Genomic DNA, 17,957 nt, shown 5'->3' on the forward strand with positions numbered 1-17,957 from the left:
TTAGTAATTATTCTCACATTAGTGCCTAAACTTAGTAATTATTCCTACATTGAAACTTGAATTTTAGGGTTTTCAAGTACTACATATTTAAAAAGAAGTTTAAGTTCCAATTTGAGAACATTTGCCAAGATCAAGGCTTAACTTGAAAAAAAAAAGTTTTGGCCTTAATGGGAGAATAATTGCAAAATTTAAACCCTAACTTAGACAAAAAAAATCAAATCCCAATATTAGAAGAGTTGTCAAGTTCGAGCCTTAAAATATGATTTAACTCTTTTATATTTTGATTTGATTTTTAATTGAATTTTTATAAAAAAAATAGTTTTAACACAATTTCTTTTAAAACTACGATTTTTTAATAAAAGCATCGCAAGGAGTAGGATTCTTTGTGCTAAAAATGTCATACCTAATCTAACCGATTCTAATTCAATTCAAGCACGTAACCACACTATCACACGTGTCATCAAGTTTTTGTTTTTTTCCTTAAAGCCACACTTTGTAAAAAACATTTGTTATAAGTGTAATTAATTACTAAAAATTAATTAAATTCCAGGCCTTCCCTTCCACCTCGGATTGATTAATGTCTGTCCTTCCGTTTACTTACAAGTCCTCAAAATGCTACTGCGCTCTCTTCACCTTTATTTTTTTTTCTTTTCTTTGTTATTCCCGTAAATTAGTTTCTGCTTAATGAATCAATAACTAAAACAAAGATAATCATAGTAGGTATATATTCTTGGTCAATTTCATCCTTCTTTGTTTCCTTTTTTCTTTTTATCTTCCAAATGAATATCAGATCTCTTGGGTTTTGCTGTCCTTACACTCTCTAAAGCTCCCGCCCCCTTCTTTTATTTTTTCTTTTTTTTTCTCTGTTATACTTCTTTAAACTCTTTCCTCTATGGCAATCAGAGGTGTCGATTTCAAGTGGTTTGTTTTTCATCTCTTTAATTTTTCTTATTTATGCAGATAAAAATTGGGATTTTATTATTTGCTTTTTGTTTTTGGTTTTTGCAGGTATGATGGGTTCTTCTTGTCTATGCTGGCTACAAGTGTGTATCCTTTTTCTCTTTCGATTTTTCATTATTTTTAATTTGGGTTTAGGATTTTCTTGCTAGTTCTGTACATCTATGGATTTCTTTTTTTAAAGTTATTTTTGTTTTGGTAAAGTTTGATTGTTGGGAAAATTGGAGGAAAGGGGATGGGAAATGAATCTTTTGTTATCTTCTTTTGTGTTTGTTTGAGAAGTACTTGTTTGTTCTTTTAACAATTCTTTTCCTTTAGAATCATTGTTGCTATCAATTGGAAGCGTTATCATCATTGTACATACCCGTTGCATATATGGATCGTGGTGAGTGTTCTTTTATTCGTTTTGGTTTTGGAGAATTTTGTATGGATTGAAAAGTTGGTTCCTTCTGGATTTTGCTGATGCAGGAAAAGTTTCTTATGAATTCGGAACTTAATGTTTCAGGTTGACTACTCTACTGTCTTCATTTTTCGTCTTTTGATGTTTGTAGATAATGGACTTGCCGCTGGAATGGGTTTGTAAGTACTTGTCTTTTACTTGTAGCTATTAAGTAGTTTAAGCAACGGAGCTTGAACATGAGCTTAAGAGTTTTTCATCATGAAGTCTGAACCGTTGCTTTTTAATTTCATGCTCGTGCTGTCGTGCTGCTCAACTTAGATACTAGAATGCCAATTAGCCATTACAGTTAAAAAATCTATTTCTACCTTTGTCCTGTTTGATTCTCAGTTGCATTTACCTGCAACTCTTTCTTCTGTAAAAGGTAGTATTCTGTTAGTAGCTAACATTTTACTTTACAGGTACTTATCTTATGCTTGACTTGATTTACTTCTAGGGATTTTGGGTGGCAGCAGAGGTATGCTCGATTTTGTGGAAGAATAGTGGTCCTTTCAATTCTGTCTATGCTACTTTATCCGTTTCTTTGGGCCTGGACTGTAATTGGCACTCTATGGTTCACTAGTGCTAGGAACTGTGTAAGTGTTTAATGCTTTCACAGTAGTCAGGATCATTCTCTTGTAAATGCTATCTTATCACTGGACTGGAGGTAATATAGCAAACATATGCAGTTGCCAAAAGAAGGTCAGAAATATGGTTTCCTGATTTGGCTGCTTTTCAGTTACTGTGGACTGCTTTGCATTGCTTGTATGTCTGTTGGAAAGGTTAGTCATGCCTACACTACAGTAGAGTGCCTTTTAATTCATCAATGACCTTGCCGTAATCTGTATTTTACATACCCATGATGACAGCTGTCTTTTGTGTCTGTTTCTTTCTTTTTATGTCATGTTCTCATGGCCTGGATGCATGCATGGCACATCTAAATTGTTCGTTATGTTAATTTTCTATTACTATTTTCTTATCTTTCTTCATGAAATTCATCTTCTGTAGTGGATGACACGGAGACAAGCACACTTATTACGTGCTCAGCAGGGTATTCCTATTTCAGAATATGGGGTGAGTTCTTAATCTCTTACTACATATATCTTTAATATGGGAGCTTTATCATTAATATTTTATTATTTCAGTTTTATTTTATAATATTTATTTTAAGTTTTAGATATCTTTTGCATGGCTAGGATTATTAGTTTTCCTTGGGGTTTAAATCTAAGGTTAAGAATAGAACTTTATTTGCAAGAAAACCTAGTAAATTTACTTGCAAAGAAGTCTATTATAAATATGCTGTAACTTTATTACAGCCACAAGCCCACAACATTATTATTATGTTCTTTGAATTAATCGAAGAAACTAGAGGTTTTTCTATAAACTTATGATTTTTAGAGTTTCACTTTCTTTCTAACCCATTTTTCTGCCTTTCTTTCGATTGCTGCTGTTTTTCTGTCTAAACAACATCAATTTTGGTATCAAAGCCTAGTTAAAACGTAGGATCTAGATTAGGGTTTGCTTTTAAGCCATGGTTGGACGTGTTAGAGATCAAGGAGGAACTCAGTGTCAAGAAACAGAATTGGTTGCATTATGACATGCGATTTAAGAATTGGTTGTGATAAGAAAAAGTGGAAACCTGGATGGAAATTTTGGAAGGTGTCCACAATCAGAGTGACATATCAAAAGATAGTCTCGTTGATAAATATGAATTTGGTGAGGAAGAAAACCCCTTCCATGATGCTAGACCCACAAATCATATGGTAAGAGGTGGATTGGAAGAGCGGCTGGTGCATGCCCTTGAATTAAACAAAGGTGGAATTATTGTTGAATTTATTGATTTTCTTTGCAAGATACATTGGAAAGATCAAGAATATGATCTATCAACACCTATTTATGATGAGCATACAAAAAAATAATTAAAGGTGAAGAGGGGTCCAACATTGTGATAGATGCACTTAGTTGACGAATTTCACTACTTAAAGTGTTGAGTGCTCTAGTGAAGGGATTTTGAGAAGTTAAAGATCAGGATGAAATTGACCCATATTTCACCCCAAACATAGTTGAGAGTCCCAATATGTTTGGCATGAACCATGAGATCTCTAATGAGGAAGAGTAGAGACGATGATGAAGACCAAGACATGTAAAATCGATACTCCCTTAAAATGGTGATTAGAGTCCTAGCCAACTTTCCAAGAATAAGCATTACCATTGCTTACAAAGCATGGACACGACAGGAAGACCCTCATACCGTTGTTGTATCGGCGTTTGACATTGTTATGCTGTCAACACGTTGAAATACATATTAGATGCAACAAAAATATAATACAAGATTTGGACACGGTCAAACTTGTTGAAGTGACTTGGACATGGGATTTCAGTGGCTGAAAACTCGGAATGGGTAAAAAAAAACTTTTAAACTTAGATCTACACTTTCCGTGAAGGGTTTCAAGAATCTAAACTTGTAAATTGTGATTAGGAGGTTGAGAGGGATAAAATCAGGTATTTATTTTCTAGTTATTTAAACACCGATCAACGGTAACTGGCAATTGCCATTGACGGTGATAATGGTGATGCTTTGTTCGGTTTTGGGTTGAAGAAGGGAGGGAGATAGAAGATACTTCCAGAGAAAATGAAAGACTAAAATGGTATAAAACATTTTTTTAATTGTTCAAGAAGTGATAAAAAGTTTCACTTGAAAAGAAAAACCCAATTTTCAAAGGCTCTCTTTCCAATAGTCTCTTTTATCACACCATTAGCTTAAATAATAATTTTAATTGTTTTTTTACTTTTACTATGCAATCAATCCTCTCTATGACAACTACCTTCTATAACAGCATTTTATTATAACAACCAAGTTTATGTAGAATCAATTTTTTATATTTTATTTTTATACTTCATAACAACTTCTTATCTATAACAATCATAAAGTATGAAGTAAACTCTTTACTAAATTAGTTTTTTGTAATAGCCTCTTCATCAAAATTTTGTAAAATCAGTGCTATTTCTAAGCTAAATAAAAATAATACATTTTAATTAAGATATTATTTCAATAAAATGTTTAAATTTTGTATAAAAAATGTATTAATCATATTTTATTAAATGGAAATAATTTTTAATAAATGAAATTACAACTGCAGATGGTACTCTATATGTCTCAATAAAAAATGGCACAAATGACATTTTTGAGGTCAAACTTCTTAAAATTTGGCCTCAATTATTTTAAATATTTTAACTAGTTAGATTCTATAAAAATATAATTAAAAACTACTTTATCCAAAGTTTTTATAGTATGTTTTTCAAACTTTATGTATAATAAAATCTAAAGATTAAGTTGTCAAAGTTGAAAAACTTTTACCACTAAAAGTCAAAATGTGACAAATTTAGTTTGACAGGGGGTATATTAAAGATAGGATCTAAATCTCACTAAGTAATATTATTATAATAAATTATAGTTTTTTAATATAAAATTTAAAAAAATATTCAAATATGATTTCAACCTCAATTATTGTTTTAGGTATCTCAAATGTTGTTATAGGTATTTTAAATTTAGTTATAGGTGTATAATAACCACTTCTGTATAACATCAAAAAGTTTTGTTAGACAAATGGAGTTGTTCTAGAGGGGGTTGATTATTTTGAATTAGGGTATAAATTGAATTTAAAAATTGAATTAATATGTATATTAAATATTAGTACATATAAAAATATAAAAAAATATTTTCTTGTCATGTCTTACCCATGTTATGTGTCTGTGCATGTGCTTTATAGACCATCTCTGTATCCAGCATTAAAATCCAAGAGATGGAAACATTCTTTAAAGAGTGTCATCATCTAGATGATCATTCCTGGGGAATATACCTTGGTTGAATGATTTTCTTGATCAATTAGCTGGTTCTATGGAATTCTTAATAATTGATTTATCTGAAGACTACTTTTAAGACTATTGACAGCCTTTATGACTGGTTAGAAATGCCAAGTGCATCTATGCGGATCATGAGTGTGGTGGGCAGACAACTAGACATTGTAAAACCACATGCAGCTACTATAAGAACTACTTTAAATGCTGTAGTTTTCTCTGAAACCTGCTCAACAAAACCTAAAGTTGGCGAACCTTGTAGCATTGAGAGCAGGAATAGTCCTATACTGCTCATATATCAAACAAGACAATGGTTGAGGTAGCTGAAAAAATTTTAGATGGTAAATCAGCTGTCAGCACACCAGCTCTTGAAAAAATTGCTCCAGCTTGTGATGTTCCAAAAGAAGAGAGAAAGAAAAAGTATATATCACCGAAGCTTTTGCTAAGGACCTAGAAAACAGTGTGGATAACAATGGATCTCTTGTGGTTATGGCCTTTGTTTGAGAGCTAATTCCTTGAAACCTAAGTGCAAAACCCATATTGGCTTAGAGAATGTTGCAAGTTCAAAACGGGTTCGATATGACAATTTAATTACATAGAGTAAAATGGAGGTTGATAGTACATGCCCTCAAAATGCTGGTGATAGGAAAGATGTTTCTCAAGAATTCTTGCTTATGGTTGTGATCAAACAGATTCTAGTGTTCAATTTCTTCCAGTCCTATGGAACTACATCAACTTCTCGCCTGTGAACTTTTCCTTGGTTCACTATTACCTACATGAAGTTTTGTACAAATAAAATATTCACAATGAGTTTTGTTTAATGTTGAAGTATGGATAAAATATACTTCTGTTCTGATGAATGCATAAGGAAAGTTTAATGAATTTAGATAAAAAAAAGAGATTAACTAGTATTTATTTGAGTATAAAATGGTTACTGTGGTGTTTATGATGTAAATATTTGCGCAATTTATTTGTTAAACGGTTATTTTTCATCTATCCAATCTTAATGGAGATTGCTGTAGTAAGCTTGATTGGAATTTCTAGTTTGGTGTTTTCAGAGAACTATATTTATCTTTATTTGAGTCGGAATCTAATTCAGTTATGTGAATACAAAAGAATGTTGATCATGGAAAGGTGCTGCTGCTTAGTTCTGCTGAGTCACTTCAGTTTCTCCAGTGCATGATATCCTTTATAGCTTCTTCATTAAGACTTCTTTTTTACTTGACCACCCCTTCGAATTCAAACATGTACCTAGAGACGTTTCAATCATTCACATCTTTAACCTTATTGATGCTGACTTTATCTTTCATTTGATTTAGTCACTTTTGTTTTAGTTTTGTCAAGTTTCTAATTGTTAAAAAGTACTTATCTAAGCATTTGTGTGCAAGTTTTGGTAGTTTCAGAGAAGTTCTATTTCTGTATTTGGTATCACTTTAGTTTGATGGCTTCTGAACTGAACACCTAGTTTAATCTAGGTTTTGGTAGACATGATTCGAGTACCAGATTGGGCATTTGAGGCTGCTGGTCAAGAGATGAGAGGCATGGGCCAAGATACTGCACCATACCATCCTGGACTTTATTTGACTCCTGCTCAGGTTGGTGCTTATTTATTATGAGCCACATTAATAATTTCCTTTATTTATTTATTTATTTTTTTAAATACCTAGAACGAGTCTTGTAGAACAATTAGGGAGAAGAAATAGAATTTATAAATTTAGAGAGGAACTTTGAAATTAACAAGAACAATTAGGGGAGAACAGAGTATCTGAGAGGAACATAATTAAGGGAGAAAACCTAACGGGATTAATAGATGGAAAAATCTCAATAATTAAATATTCAATGCTTAAAAGCCAGTTGAAATTAAAATAGCATTGGTTTATAGCTAGATGCAATTCCTGATTAAAAAGCGCAAAATGACCGAATCCCTAAAAACCCAGTATTTGAAAATAAAAGTAAAATGCTAATTAGTTTGAAATATCCTGAATATATGTAAAAGTTATGGTAAACGTGTAAAAATATAAAGTAAAGCCCTAGATAATTTGGTCCTCCATTAAAGGTGAGGGTGAAGCCCCTCTCGTAGATTTTCAATCATGATCTCTCCTAAATATTTATTTTTCTTTTATGGTTTTTGCTCAGAGAGAAGCAGTGGAAGCACTCATTCAGGAGCTTCCAAAATTCAGGTTGAAGGCTGTTCCAACTGATTGCAGTGAATGTCCAATCTGCTTGGAAGAGTTCCATGTAGGGAATGAGGTAAAACCTTTTAGGTCAACTCAAGCACTTCTCTAAGGTCTTCCATTTATACTCTACAAATGTTCATGGTTAAGCTTAGATAGGGCTACTATTCTCCATTAATTATAAGTGAGTTGGATATGTGGCCTGTGAATTGGCTCTTTAAAGGTAATTACGTCGATATGAAATCTGTTATGTATGTTGGATCTGTTATGAAGTTTATACTTGTAGTCCCCAATTTGCAGATTCCTGGCTCAAATATATTATTTTCAGAGTCACTGCAACTCACACTGATCATATGGAAAATAAACTACCTAATAAATATTTCTCTATGATGACAACTTTCCCTGTTTTGAAAGCTGAAGGTGCTTGCACAGAGTGCTATTTTATAGTATGAAAACATAGTAAATGATATGTGGTTTAGCTTTAGCTTGAGTATCTAACAAGGAGTGGTGCAGGTTCGTGGATTGCCTTGTGCTCACAATTTTCATGTAGAGTGCATTGACCAGTGGCTTAGACTGAATGTGAAGTGTCCTCGATGCCGATGTTCTGTGTTCCCAAATCTTGACTTAAGTGCCTTATCCAATCTCCGAAGTGCTGATTCGGAACGGTCATCTGCCAGCATAGTCACAACAACCCAATACGTGAGAACTCAGCCTCTCAGCCAGAGCTATTTATTGAGATTGCAAGGTCTACTCCGCCCAGTCCGAACAGGCAATGCTGGGGCACCAAGTGATGCAGATGTTGCTTTAGACACTGCTGAAAATGGAGCCTTTAATGTGGCAACTCAGGATTCTACAGGCAGAGAAGCTGTAGGACATGCGCTTGGTGGTCTCTCCACTCCACCACACCACTGAATCTTTCTTTAACTTTCCCTCACAATTTTTGCTACATTTCTCTAACCTTTAGCCGAAAGAGGCTAGACGATAATGTTTTGCCCATGGCCATTGCTAAACGCCTGTTCTCTGTTGCTCATTGTAACAAACGTTTTATAAGTTGAGCTACCAGTATATCGAGCCCACTGAATCACAGATTACATTGGAACAAAATGTGTTCCACGTTTATACTGACGTCTGAGGAAACGTTGCGGGCTGTGTTGAAATTTTTGCACGTCCTGATTTTTTTATGTTTATACCTGAACTTATCTGCCATGTATGTGATTCGAAGTTTTAGCCCCAAACCTGCCTCGACACTAGGGGTGAGTATTTGACCGAATCGAATGAAAAAATTTTGAGTAAATTGAATTGACGAATCTAATTTTATCAAACTTGATTTGAAATTTTCTCGAGTCGAGTGAGATGGAATCAAATTGAATATATTTGTTTGAGTTAAATTAAAGAAATGATTTTGGGTCGTCGTAATCATTGTCACCTAATATAATTAAATTTTTTCACTATAATTAAATTTGTTATTAACTTTTATTATCTTATAATTTATTTATTAATCTTTTATATACGAGTTAATTTTTTTTGTTTATTTAGTTGATTCAATTATCTTTTGAATTTTGTCACTATGTATTTTGAAATTAAAAAATATATTAAATGAAAAAAAATGTAATTTTTTTAGTAAATGTTATCTTAAAGATAAAATGTAAAATTGATACCAACGTAAAATTTTAATATGAATATTTTATAACATCATCAATAATTCAATTTTAACAAAAAATTATAAAGATTTAATATGATTAAGTAATTCAATAATACAAATAGTGCAAAATGTGAAATTTAATTTTATAATATAAATAGTAGATATAAATAAAATTGTCACTATTTAAGTTTAGTGATATTTTTTGGATGATTTTAATTTTTGATTTGGGATAAAAAGTGAGAAATAAAAGTTTAAGGGGAAAATAAAAAATTTTGAGGGGTTAGGGAGTAAAATTTTGGGGGGAAAGTAAATGGAAGAGTAAAATTTGGGGGATATTCAAAAAAAAATTGCGGGGAGGGGAAATGGATTTGGGGTAGAAGGGGATAGGAGAGGAGTAAAAGTTTTAGGAGTTGAGAGGTAAAATTTTAGGGGAAAGTAAATGGGGAAGTAAAATTTGTGGGAAGGGGGGTATTCAAAAAAAATTGGGAGGGGAGGGATGGTAGAGGAGTAAAAGTTTTGGAGGGAAAGTGGGAATGAGTAAAAGTTTTGAGGGAATATAAAGATGTTTGAGAGTTTGGGGTAAAATTTTTTCTTTCAATTTTTTCGAGTCGTTTGCTCACTCCTATTGTTTACTTAATCCTCACCTGTTTCGAAATTTATAAAATTTAATCAATTATTAGTTTTACATAATATTTTATATAATATTAATTTTTATAAAATTAATGTTATAAAATTAAAATTTTGTAATTAAAATAGATGAATAATGTATAAAACTAAAATATACCGCAATGGGAAGGGTATCAAGTGTGTTTGCATTGAATTTTCTAAATTATTTGATTTTTATGAAATTATTACAAACATTTGAATTTGTAATTTTATTTAATATAATAATATTTTTATAAATATTTTAATTTATTTATTATATAAAATGATATTTTTTAATTATTTTTTATAGTTAATTAATTTCTTTATAACAATGCCAAGTATTATTTTCACAAATAATAACACTATACTTGGAAGAGTTTTTAGAGTATCTACTTTGAAATTAGTTTGACCTTAAAAATTATTTTGCACGGTTAAATACCTGTTCGACACGAATTTAGATTGTGTTATCTTCATCTCTCACATCTAATATTGTATAAAAAAAGTATGAGTATTTTGCCAAAATAAATATATATTTTTATTTACTTTGGTGTAGTGGAGGAAAGGCTCCAGCTAACTCAATGTATTGTTATTGAAATTGGAAGTATTTCATTGCATTGTTGAGTTCCATCCTATTAGGCCCGAAAATACTAAGAGGGGTGAATTGATATTTTAAAAATCTCTACAAGCTTTTCTAAATGATAAGAAAATGAAAGAAAACTTGTACACTTTGATTTATAGTGGTTCGTCTCAATTGCCTATTTCCACTATCTTAGCTTTCCACGACCAATGATTTGTAGTGGTTTGCTTCAATTGCCTATTTCCACTATCTTAGCTTTCCACCACCAAGGATTTTTCAATTCACTATTAGAATTTAGGATTGATACCTTTCAAGGAGAAGGTATAATTTTTACAACACTATTTTTTTAAGGCTAAGATAAAACCTTCCCCCCTAGTTTTTATAGCTAAACTAGAACCCTTCTTAATTTTTGTAGCTCAACTAAAATTTTCTCTTAGTTTACAGTTGGTGATATGTAAGAAAGCAAACTAAGAATGAAAATAATAAGAAATGGAAATGAGAGTGATACAAGATCTAATAATAAGTTCCTACAAATGTATAAGAGAAAATGAAAGAATGAATAATTTGAAGCTTTCCTCTTAACTTTAATGCTTGGATATCTCTCTCTTTGGTTTTTAAGTGTTCTTGAAGTGTATTTATACCAAGGAACAAGTTTGTAAACGTTTATGGTTGTTGGGGTGAAATAGATCCATTAGAAGCATTAATTTTGAGCTGAAAAAGTGACTCTGTAGTCTATGTCTTAAGACAAGTTGTTATATAGCCATTGGCAGACTATGTCTTAAGACAAATAGACATATGTCTTGAGACATTGGGCCATTATCTCTAGACATGCAGTCCTGAAGTAGATTTTTACATTTGAACTTTCATGTGTCAAAACATATAGTTCTTTGTCTCAAGACTTGACTACCAAAGTGACTTAAAAATATTTTAAACATCTTAGAACACTTTGGTATTGGCTCCAAAACATTTGAATAAAATACCAACAGGTGTTGAGTGCAATGGCAATGCATATTGCACTCCTAAGGGGAGAATGGAGTTTAAACCTTGGAGACAACATTGTTGGGAAGAGAAACCAGATACCCTGAACATGGATTGTAAAATGGACATGAAAAGTACAAAAAAAATTTGGGTAAAATAAAACACATTTAAAACATGTTTTTAAGTATATTATAAATATTTAAAAATATTTGATAAAACTTTCAACCATATTTTTACCAAAAGACTTAAAAATATATAAAATATATAATTTATCTTAAATATTATTATATAAAAAAATTTAGGCACATAAAAATTAACTAACCCAAATGAATATGTATTGTAATTGAGATGAAAATTTGGCACTAAACACGCCTCACTGGGAGCCATCGTCAAATCAAAGGAGACCTTCATTAAGCGATTCAATCCTTTTCACATTAAGAAAATCACGTATTTACAAAATACATATTTAGAATAAAAAAAAATTAGGAACCAATTTTTTGAGAAATTTAATCACACATATTTTGTAGAAACCACGTATTTATGTAAAATCACGTATGTATGTAGGGACCAACATTTTGAGAAATTTGTAAAATACATGGTTTCTACATACATATTTTGTAACTACGCGACATCTTAATTTAGTTGTTATACTTTTGATTGAGATGGTGTCATGAGTCAATCAAACATCAACTTAATTAGGAAATAATTAAAAGCCAATTATATTTACAAAATAAAAAAATTAATATGAGAGTATTTTTGTTTATATATTTTTTATAAAATGATATTATAATAGGATTTGAAGTTATGACATTATTTTTAGAATTTTAACTTAACCATTTCAATTAAAATTCATTTGATTTTATTATAAAATTTCTATAAATATATTTTTTACATAATTTTTTTCACAATTTAATTAGATCATTACATATTAAGTAATAGAGTTTGTTAAAAATAAACCAAGACTTAATATTTGGTACATTGTCAGTGTAATTTTTTAACTCCACAAGTAGAGTTAAAAATTGTCAAGTGTCCCATTTATTTTATTTAGTTATTTATTTTAATATTTTACTATACCCTATAAGATGATTGTCATCAAAAGTACTTTATATTAAAAAAATATAGTTATAAAATTATTTCAACAAATTATTATTGTTGGAGTGGTAAAAGATTTTCACATGAATTTGTTAGTCATGCGTTCCTGAGTTGGTATCAAGTTGACTCGTGACAGCAACTTAGTCAGCCATTTTGTGTATAGTATAGATAAAGGATTCGAATGATCATGATCCTTAACCCTTTTTGTCACACCCAAAAATTGGGTTAGAAGAATCAAATTTGTGAAAACTGAAAGTGGTCACGCCCCGATTTATAAGCTTATCTTTGAGCATTTATAAATCGACGGTTTGAAACAAATACCGAAATTAGGTCATAAATAATTAAATAAAGTATTAAAATAATATAATAAGATATTCTTATATTATATTAATTAATTTAAAACAAATATTGGTTACGAGGTTTACTTTAAAAATAGTGTGTTTTAATTGAATTAAGACTTAATTGGAAAATGGGTAAAATGAATTAAAATATTAATAATGAGACTTGACTTTGAGTATTAATTATTGTATATAAACTAAAATAGGAATGTGTTAAAAACTATAAAGTTAAATAAGTTAATAAGAAAAAAATTGAGTGAATGTGTAAGCTAATAAAGAATATGTAAGTTGAGCTCAAAATAAATATATACAATTAAGTGACTAAAATAAGCAAAAAATAAGATATAGATTGAATGGTTAAGTGTTAATTTCCCTCTTTAAAGAGCCTAGATTCTCAAGCTTCCTCCCTACCATTTCTTTTCTTTTAATTTTCAACAACCTAGGATAAAAGCCACACTAAAACAAATATTATTTGAAGTAAAAATTTGAATAAGAAATAGGTTTAGGCTTAATGGTTAGCATGTTAGAACCTTTCTTGGAGGTTTTAGGTTCAAGTCTCTCATTCCTTTTTTATTTCATAATTTCACCAAAAATGCCCCCAAAAACATATCAATTAATTAAGCATAAAAAATAAATAAGAAATAGGCAAAAGTCCAATGGTTAAACATTAGTTTCCCCCTGAGAACTTGAGTTTAAGCCTCTCTTCCCTTTTAATTTTAATTTCCAATTTCGGTAAAATTTTGAAAAAATTACAAGTGACGACCCTAGGGTTTGTAAACTCTAAGAATTCATCAAATTCATTCCTAATTATAATTCATATCTTACCCTTAGAATTCTATCCTCTTTGTATATTCTTTTCCTAATTAGAATTTTGATTTGCCCCTTTTCAAATCCTAATAGAATTTGCCCTCTATCATTTTATTTATTCTCTTTTTTTTTTTATTTTCTTTACACCATATTTTCATCTTTGTTGCTATTGATTATTTTGCTTTCCTAGATTAAAACATCCTCTATTCAATTGATCTTTCTATTGAATTTGAGATTGACGTCAATAGCATCTCTATTCTTGCCAAGAATCGGTAAGTACATTTTGTTTCTGAGGTTTATATCTCAAATTTTCGTAATATTACTATCCAAAGCTAATCTTATGTTTGATTAATGAATCTTTTACGAATCTTGCCAAAATTCCTGGTAATCTTGATAAATATTGAAAACTGTTATTAATTCTAGCGTAAATGTCATTTGAAGGACTCGATTTAGGTACTTCGGACCAGATCTATGAGCGAGGAACGCCGTTCGAGATCCCAGAGACAAGTGTGTTCTTTTACAAGTGAATTGAGGAAAAATTGTGCCTAGGATAGGGCCACATGGTCTGCCACACGGGTGTGTAGGCCACTCGTGTGGACCATATGGCCCCTCACATGACCATGCCCCCTAAAACCTTAGGTTTTTCAATTCTCACACGGCCAAGGACCCTCCACACGACCTGCCACACGGCTATGTCTCCCCTATAGGTTGATTTTGCAAATACCACATGGTCACAGTCTGTCACACGGTCCAATCACATAGTCGTGTGTCCCCTGTTTCTCAGATTTTACAGTTCTGCCTAGAAATTTTAGGATTTGACCAGTTTAGTCTCTGAATGATTTCTGAACTATTTTTAGTGCTACAATTTATTCAATAGAGCCCATGATAATATGAATTATGTTAGAATCCATGATTTGCTGGATTGATTTAGTATGAAATCTATATATATTTGCATGAATTGTGAACAGTACATATGTTTATTATTTCGAAGTTTGTGATTGTATGTATAGTATGCCTTATGTTACTGTTAAACCAAACACTTAATAAGCACGACTTTTTTTTACTGAATTGATTTGTTATAAGCATATTATTTGCTATTGTATTGAACTATTATAAGCATATTGATTGCTATTGTATTGTTTTGTTAAAAACATAATTAAATGCTATTGTATTGATCTGTTTGAGCTTGCCATAATGCATTGGTAGCACTAGAAAGAACATAGGTTTTCCTCCTTACGTATTGGTTAAATTGTTTCCATTTAGTTATCCTTAGCATATATTTTAGCATTTTTAGTTTAGTAAATTGCATTTCATAACTTAGTGAATCCTAGCCTATTTTATCCTTAATTTTCCTATCTTTTTGCATTAATGTCATTGCATGAGTTAATTCTAGATTACGTCCAGAATTGTTGCCGCACCTAACAGCTGTCCGAATAAGAACTAAAAATGCGTGAGCTATCCAGTCTGGTATAACCAATCTGTATGTACAAGGACAGAATAATTCTGAGGAAAGGACACCTGTACTGTTGGAAGAGGACATAGAAGGTTGACGTGAGAAGAAAAATAGAGGAGAGATTTTTCTTGACCATCATCTTCTTTATCCTACCTTGAAGCTTGCGACTATGGCGGTTTAAGCCTCTCACGGGTGAGCCAACATGAAAATTGATTCTAATTAGCTTCTGACAAGAAGAGCTAAGTGCGAGACAAGAGGGAATAGAGAGATTCAGTCGAGTTGTCTAGGAATAGTATTCTCCACTCGATTCTTTCTTATTTCTTTCTAAATGCTGGAGATTACTCTCTGTTTTCTATTTGTATCGAAGTACACATGAATTCTTGGTTAAATGTTATCTTATTCAATCTTGCTTTTAATGTTTAATCTTGGGGTTTGAATGTTTCTTAACACGGAAGTGTTATTATAGTCACTGACACTAGAAAGTGCAGTGATAGTTCGAGCCAACAAGCATTACAACGAAAGTTGAGTGATGATTAGAGGAATTTAGTCCACTTGTTCTTAATAGTGCCGTATTACCATCATCGAAAGGTAGGGTTAATGTGCATGTTTATGTCTCAAATTAAATAGAGGAGTGAAGCTTGGTAAGATATACATTAAAATTTGTTGCCTCAACAATCACCTATCCTTTTATACCTTGTGAGCACTTAATATTTTGCTAAAGATTCAGGTTGAGGATCCCAGTTTATCATTATCATATTTTATTTTATTGTTTTCAAGTTGTTGCTTCGACAACTATCCTCACAATTTATCTCATTTCTATCTAGTTATTACACTGACATTAATAGACAAAAGACAACCATCCCTGTAGGATCGATATCCGACAGACTTACATCTGTCTACTATACTTGCATCGACAGTGTATGCTTGCAGATTATTGCTGTGATGTTAAACAACTGATCATGCATTGCATGGGGTGGGACAATATGTATGGAGGAAGAAGTGACAATTTATCTGCAAATATATTTTCTGTGCACCCACAACCCAGTGGAAATATTTATCCTTTAATTGCAAACATGATGTACATCCATAACCCATCGACAACTTTTACTTGCAAATATGTTGTACATCTACAGCCCAGTGATAGATTTTATCTGCAATATTTTGCTGTGCAGCTACAGCCCAGTGACGGGTTTCAGCTACGAATGTTTGTTGTGTATCCACAACCCAGTGGCAAGTTTTATCTACAAAACCAGTGGTGGTTAAACCACAACTCGATGTGTAGGTGGTTGGAGTTCGGGGGAATTCCAATTATGGTGTGTAGCGGTGGGGTAGGATCTTTTCTGTTAAACCGAAACTGTATGACATTCATAAAGCATGTGCATACAAACTGGATTTTTCTGAGATCATAAAGATAAATGTATACATTGATTGAAATGGTCTAAAATATCAGTATTCTAAAATTGCTATTATGTATTGTTCTATGCATAATGTTTCTATATACTTAAGCGTTTGCACTGGTTTACAGTGTGAGTTCCATCACTGAGCTTCATAGCTCACTCTTTTCATTTTCCATCTTTTCAGATAACCTACCAGGTTAGGATGCGGACACAACATTTGGAGGGTCTCGGCTCGGTTTATTTATAAAACTTTTTTGGCCTCATTATTTGATTTATTCTACTATTCGAAGACTGTATTATTTTATTTTGCACTGTGGCATGGGACTTAGGGATTGAGTTTTGTTTTTATATTGCATGACATTTAATTTAGATTTTAGGTTGCCTAAATACTATTATTAAGTAGCTATGCAAGAACCCCAGTTTTTATTAAAAACATAAACAAATATCATTTTTTCATTGCTAGGTTATAAATTTATTTTGACAAATAAATAAAATAGAAATTAAACAGCTTTCAATGGTAATTGTAACACCCCATACCAGGTCCAGACGCCAGACTCGATTTATAGGATGCTAATACAATAATTCGGAACATTCATAAGCAATCTAGTCATTATCATTCAATAAATCAGTATATTCAAATTAAGTTAATATTAAACATGCATTAAAGTTAAAAAGCCTCAAATTAACTTACAAAAGCACTTAAAAAATTTTGGAATTAAATAAGGACCAATCAAATCATTTGCAAAATAATAGGTAAAATGTTAAAATAGGGGTTACATGGCCGTGTGGTGCCATCACACAATCCCCAACCCATGCTAGAGATTGATGCCTTGTAAACCAGGATCACACGACCGTGTCACTAGGCTGTGTAACAGTCTGTGATTGTGTGAGCTATCTTGCACCTAAATTAAATAGACCACATGGTCGTGCCATGCACCCATATGTGGCATACGACCGTGTGGTAGACCGTGTCACAGGCCATGTGTGCCTAAAATACCTTTCACAACAAGAAAAAGTGACCTAAAATCCTTAAGCCTCAAATCTAAGCAATATACCCTTGATCAACCTATTTCAAGACTCCAAAATATGCGAAAACTAAAAATAATTCATTCAACCTAAGTGTCTAACCAAAATGCAAAATTTGGCACCAGAATTCAATCATTAAACAACAAGCATTCATTACCATTCTTGTTAAGACACTCAACCCAAACATACATATACAATCATCATTTCTTAAGCAAGGCATCAATAAGCAAAGTTCAACAAGTGACCTAAAACATGAGTGCCTATTTTAACAAACAATGCATGCCTTAGTTACCAATGCCTTTAGCCATTTCATACCATTCAAGTCAATCATACCAAACATAAACATTTACAACTTAACCAACATTTATTACCAAGTTATGCCATTACCTAAACATATACATAATGCTATTCAAATCTTAGCCAACATCATCAATTTACTAGATATCAAATAGGTACCAACCACTTAACACATCAATGTTACATATGCAAATTTATACACAACCAAAATGCCGAAACATATTCATTAGTTTGCAAAGTAAACATCCTATATACATGCCACAAATAACCAACATCAAAA

General features: G+C 31.7%; 1 protein-coding gene across 3 annotated transcripts; it reads left to right on the forward strand.

The window, feature by feature from the left end:
• Window positions 1-564: 564 nt before the first annotated feature.
• On the forward strand, window positions 565-8,544 carry LOC107910161 (E3 ubiquitin-protein ligase SIS3). 3 transcript variants are annotated; one of them, XM_016837934.2, is made up of 10 exons: window positions 565-921; window positions 1,009-1,047; window positions 1,276-1,342; window positions 1,463-1,536; window positions 1,851-1,989; window positions 2,083-2,175; window positions 2,402-2,467; window positions 6,727-6,846; window positions 7,388-7,501; window positions 7,939-8,544. In XM_016837934.2, exons 1-10 carry the CDS (start codon window positions 893-895, stop codon window positions 8,335-8,337), a joined length of 1,140 nt encoding a protein of 379 aa, XP_016693423.1. In that variant the 5' UTR covers window positions 565-892; the 3' UTR covers window positions 8,338-8,544. The 3 variants fall into 3 exon arrangements, with proteins under 3 accessions (XP_016693423.1, XP_016693425.1, XP_016693424.1); XM_016837936.2 differs by having other exon boundaries at window positions 568-921; window positions 1,009-1,043; XM_016837935.2 differs by having other exon boundaries at window positions 569-720.
• Window positions 8,545-17,957: the final 9,413 nt, after the last annotated feature.

Source organism: Gossypium hirsutum, chromosome D02 (genome assembly GCF_007990345.1).
Source record: "Gossypium hirsutum isolate 1008001.06 chromosome D02, Gossypium_hirsutum_v2.1, whole genome shotgun sequence".
Lineage (NCBI taxonomy): Eukaryota > Viridiplantae > Streptophyta > Magnoliopsida > Malvales > Malvaceae > Gossypium > Gossypium hirsutum.

Excerpts from the sequence above, each read along its gene's own strand:
- LOC107910161 (XM_016837934.2), top strand. The coding sequence starts at position 893 with ATGGCAATCAGAGGTGTCGATTTCAAGTG. Across the intron at positions 1,537-1,850 it reads CTTGCCGCTGGAATGGGTTT|GGATTTTGGGTGGCAGCAGA; the intron begins GTAAGTACTTGT and ends ATTTACTTCTAG. Across the intron at positions 1,990-2,082 it reads TCACTAGTGCTAGGAACTGT|TTGCCAAAAGAAGGTCAGAA; the intron begins GTAAGTGTTTAA and ends AAACATATGCAG.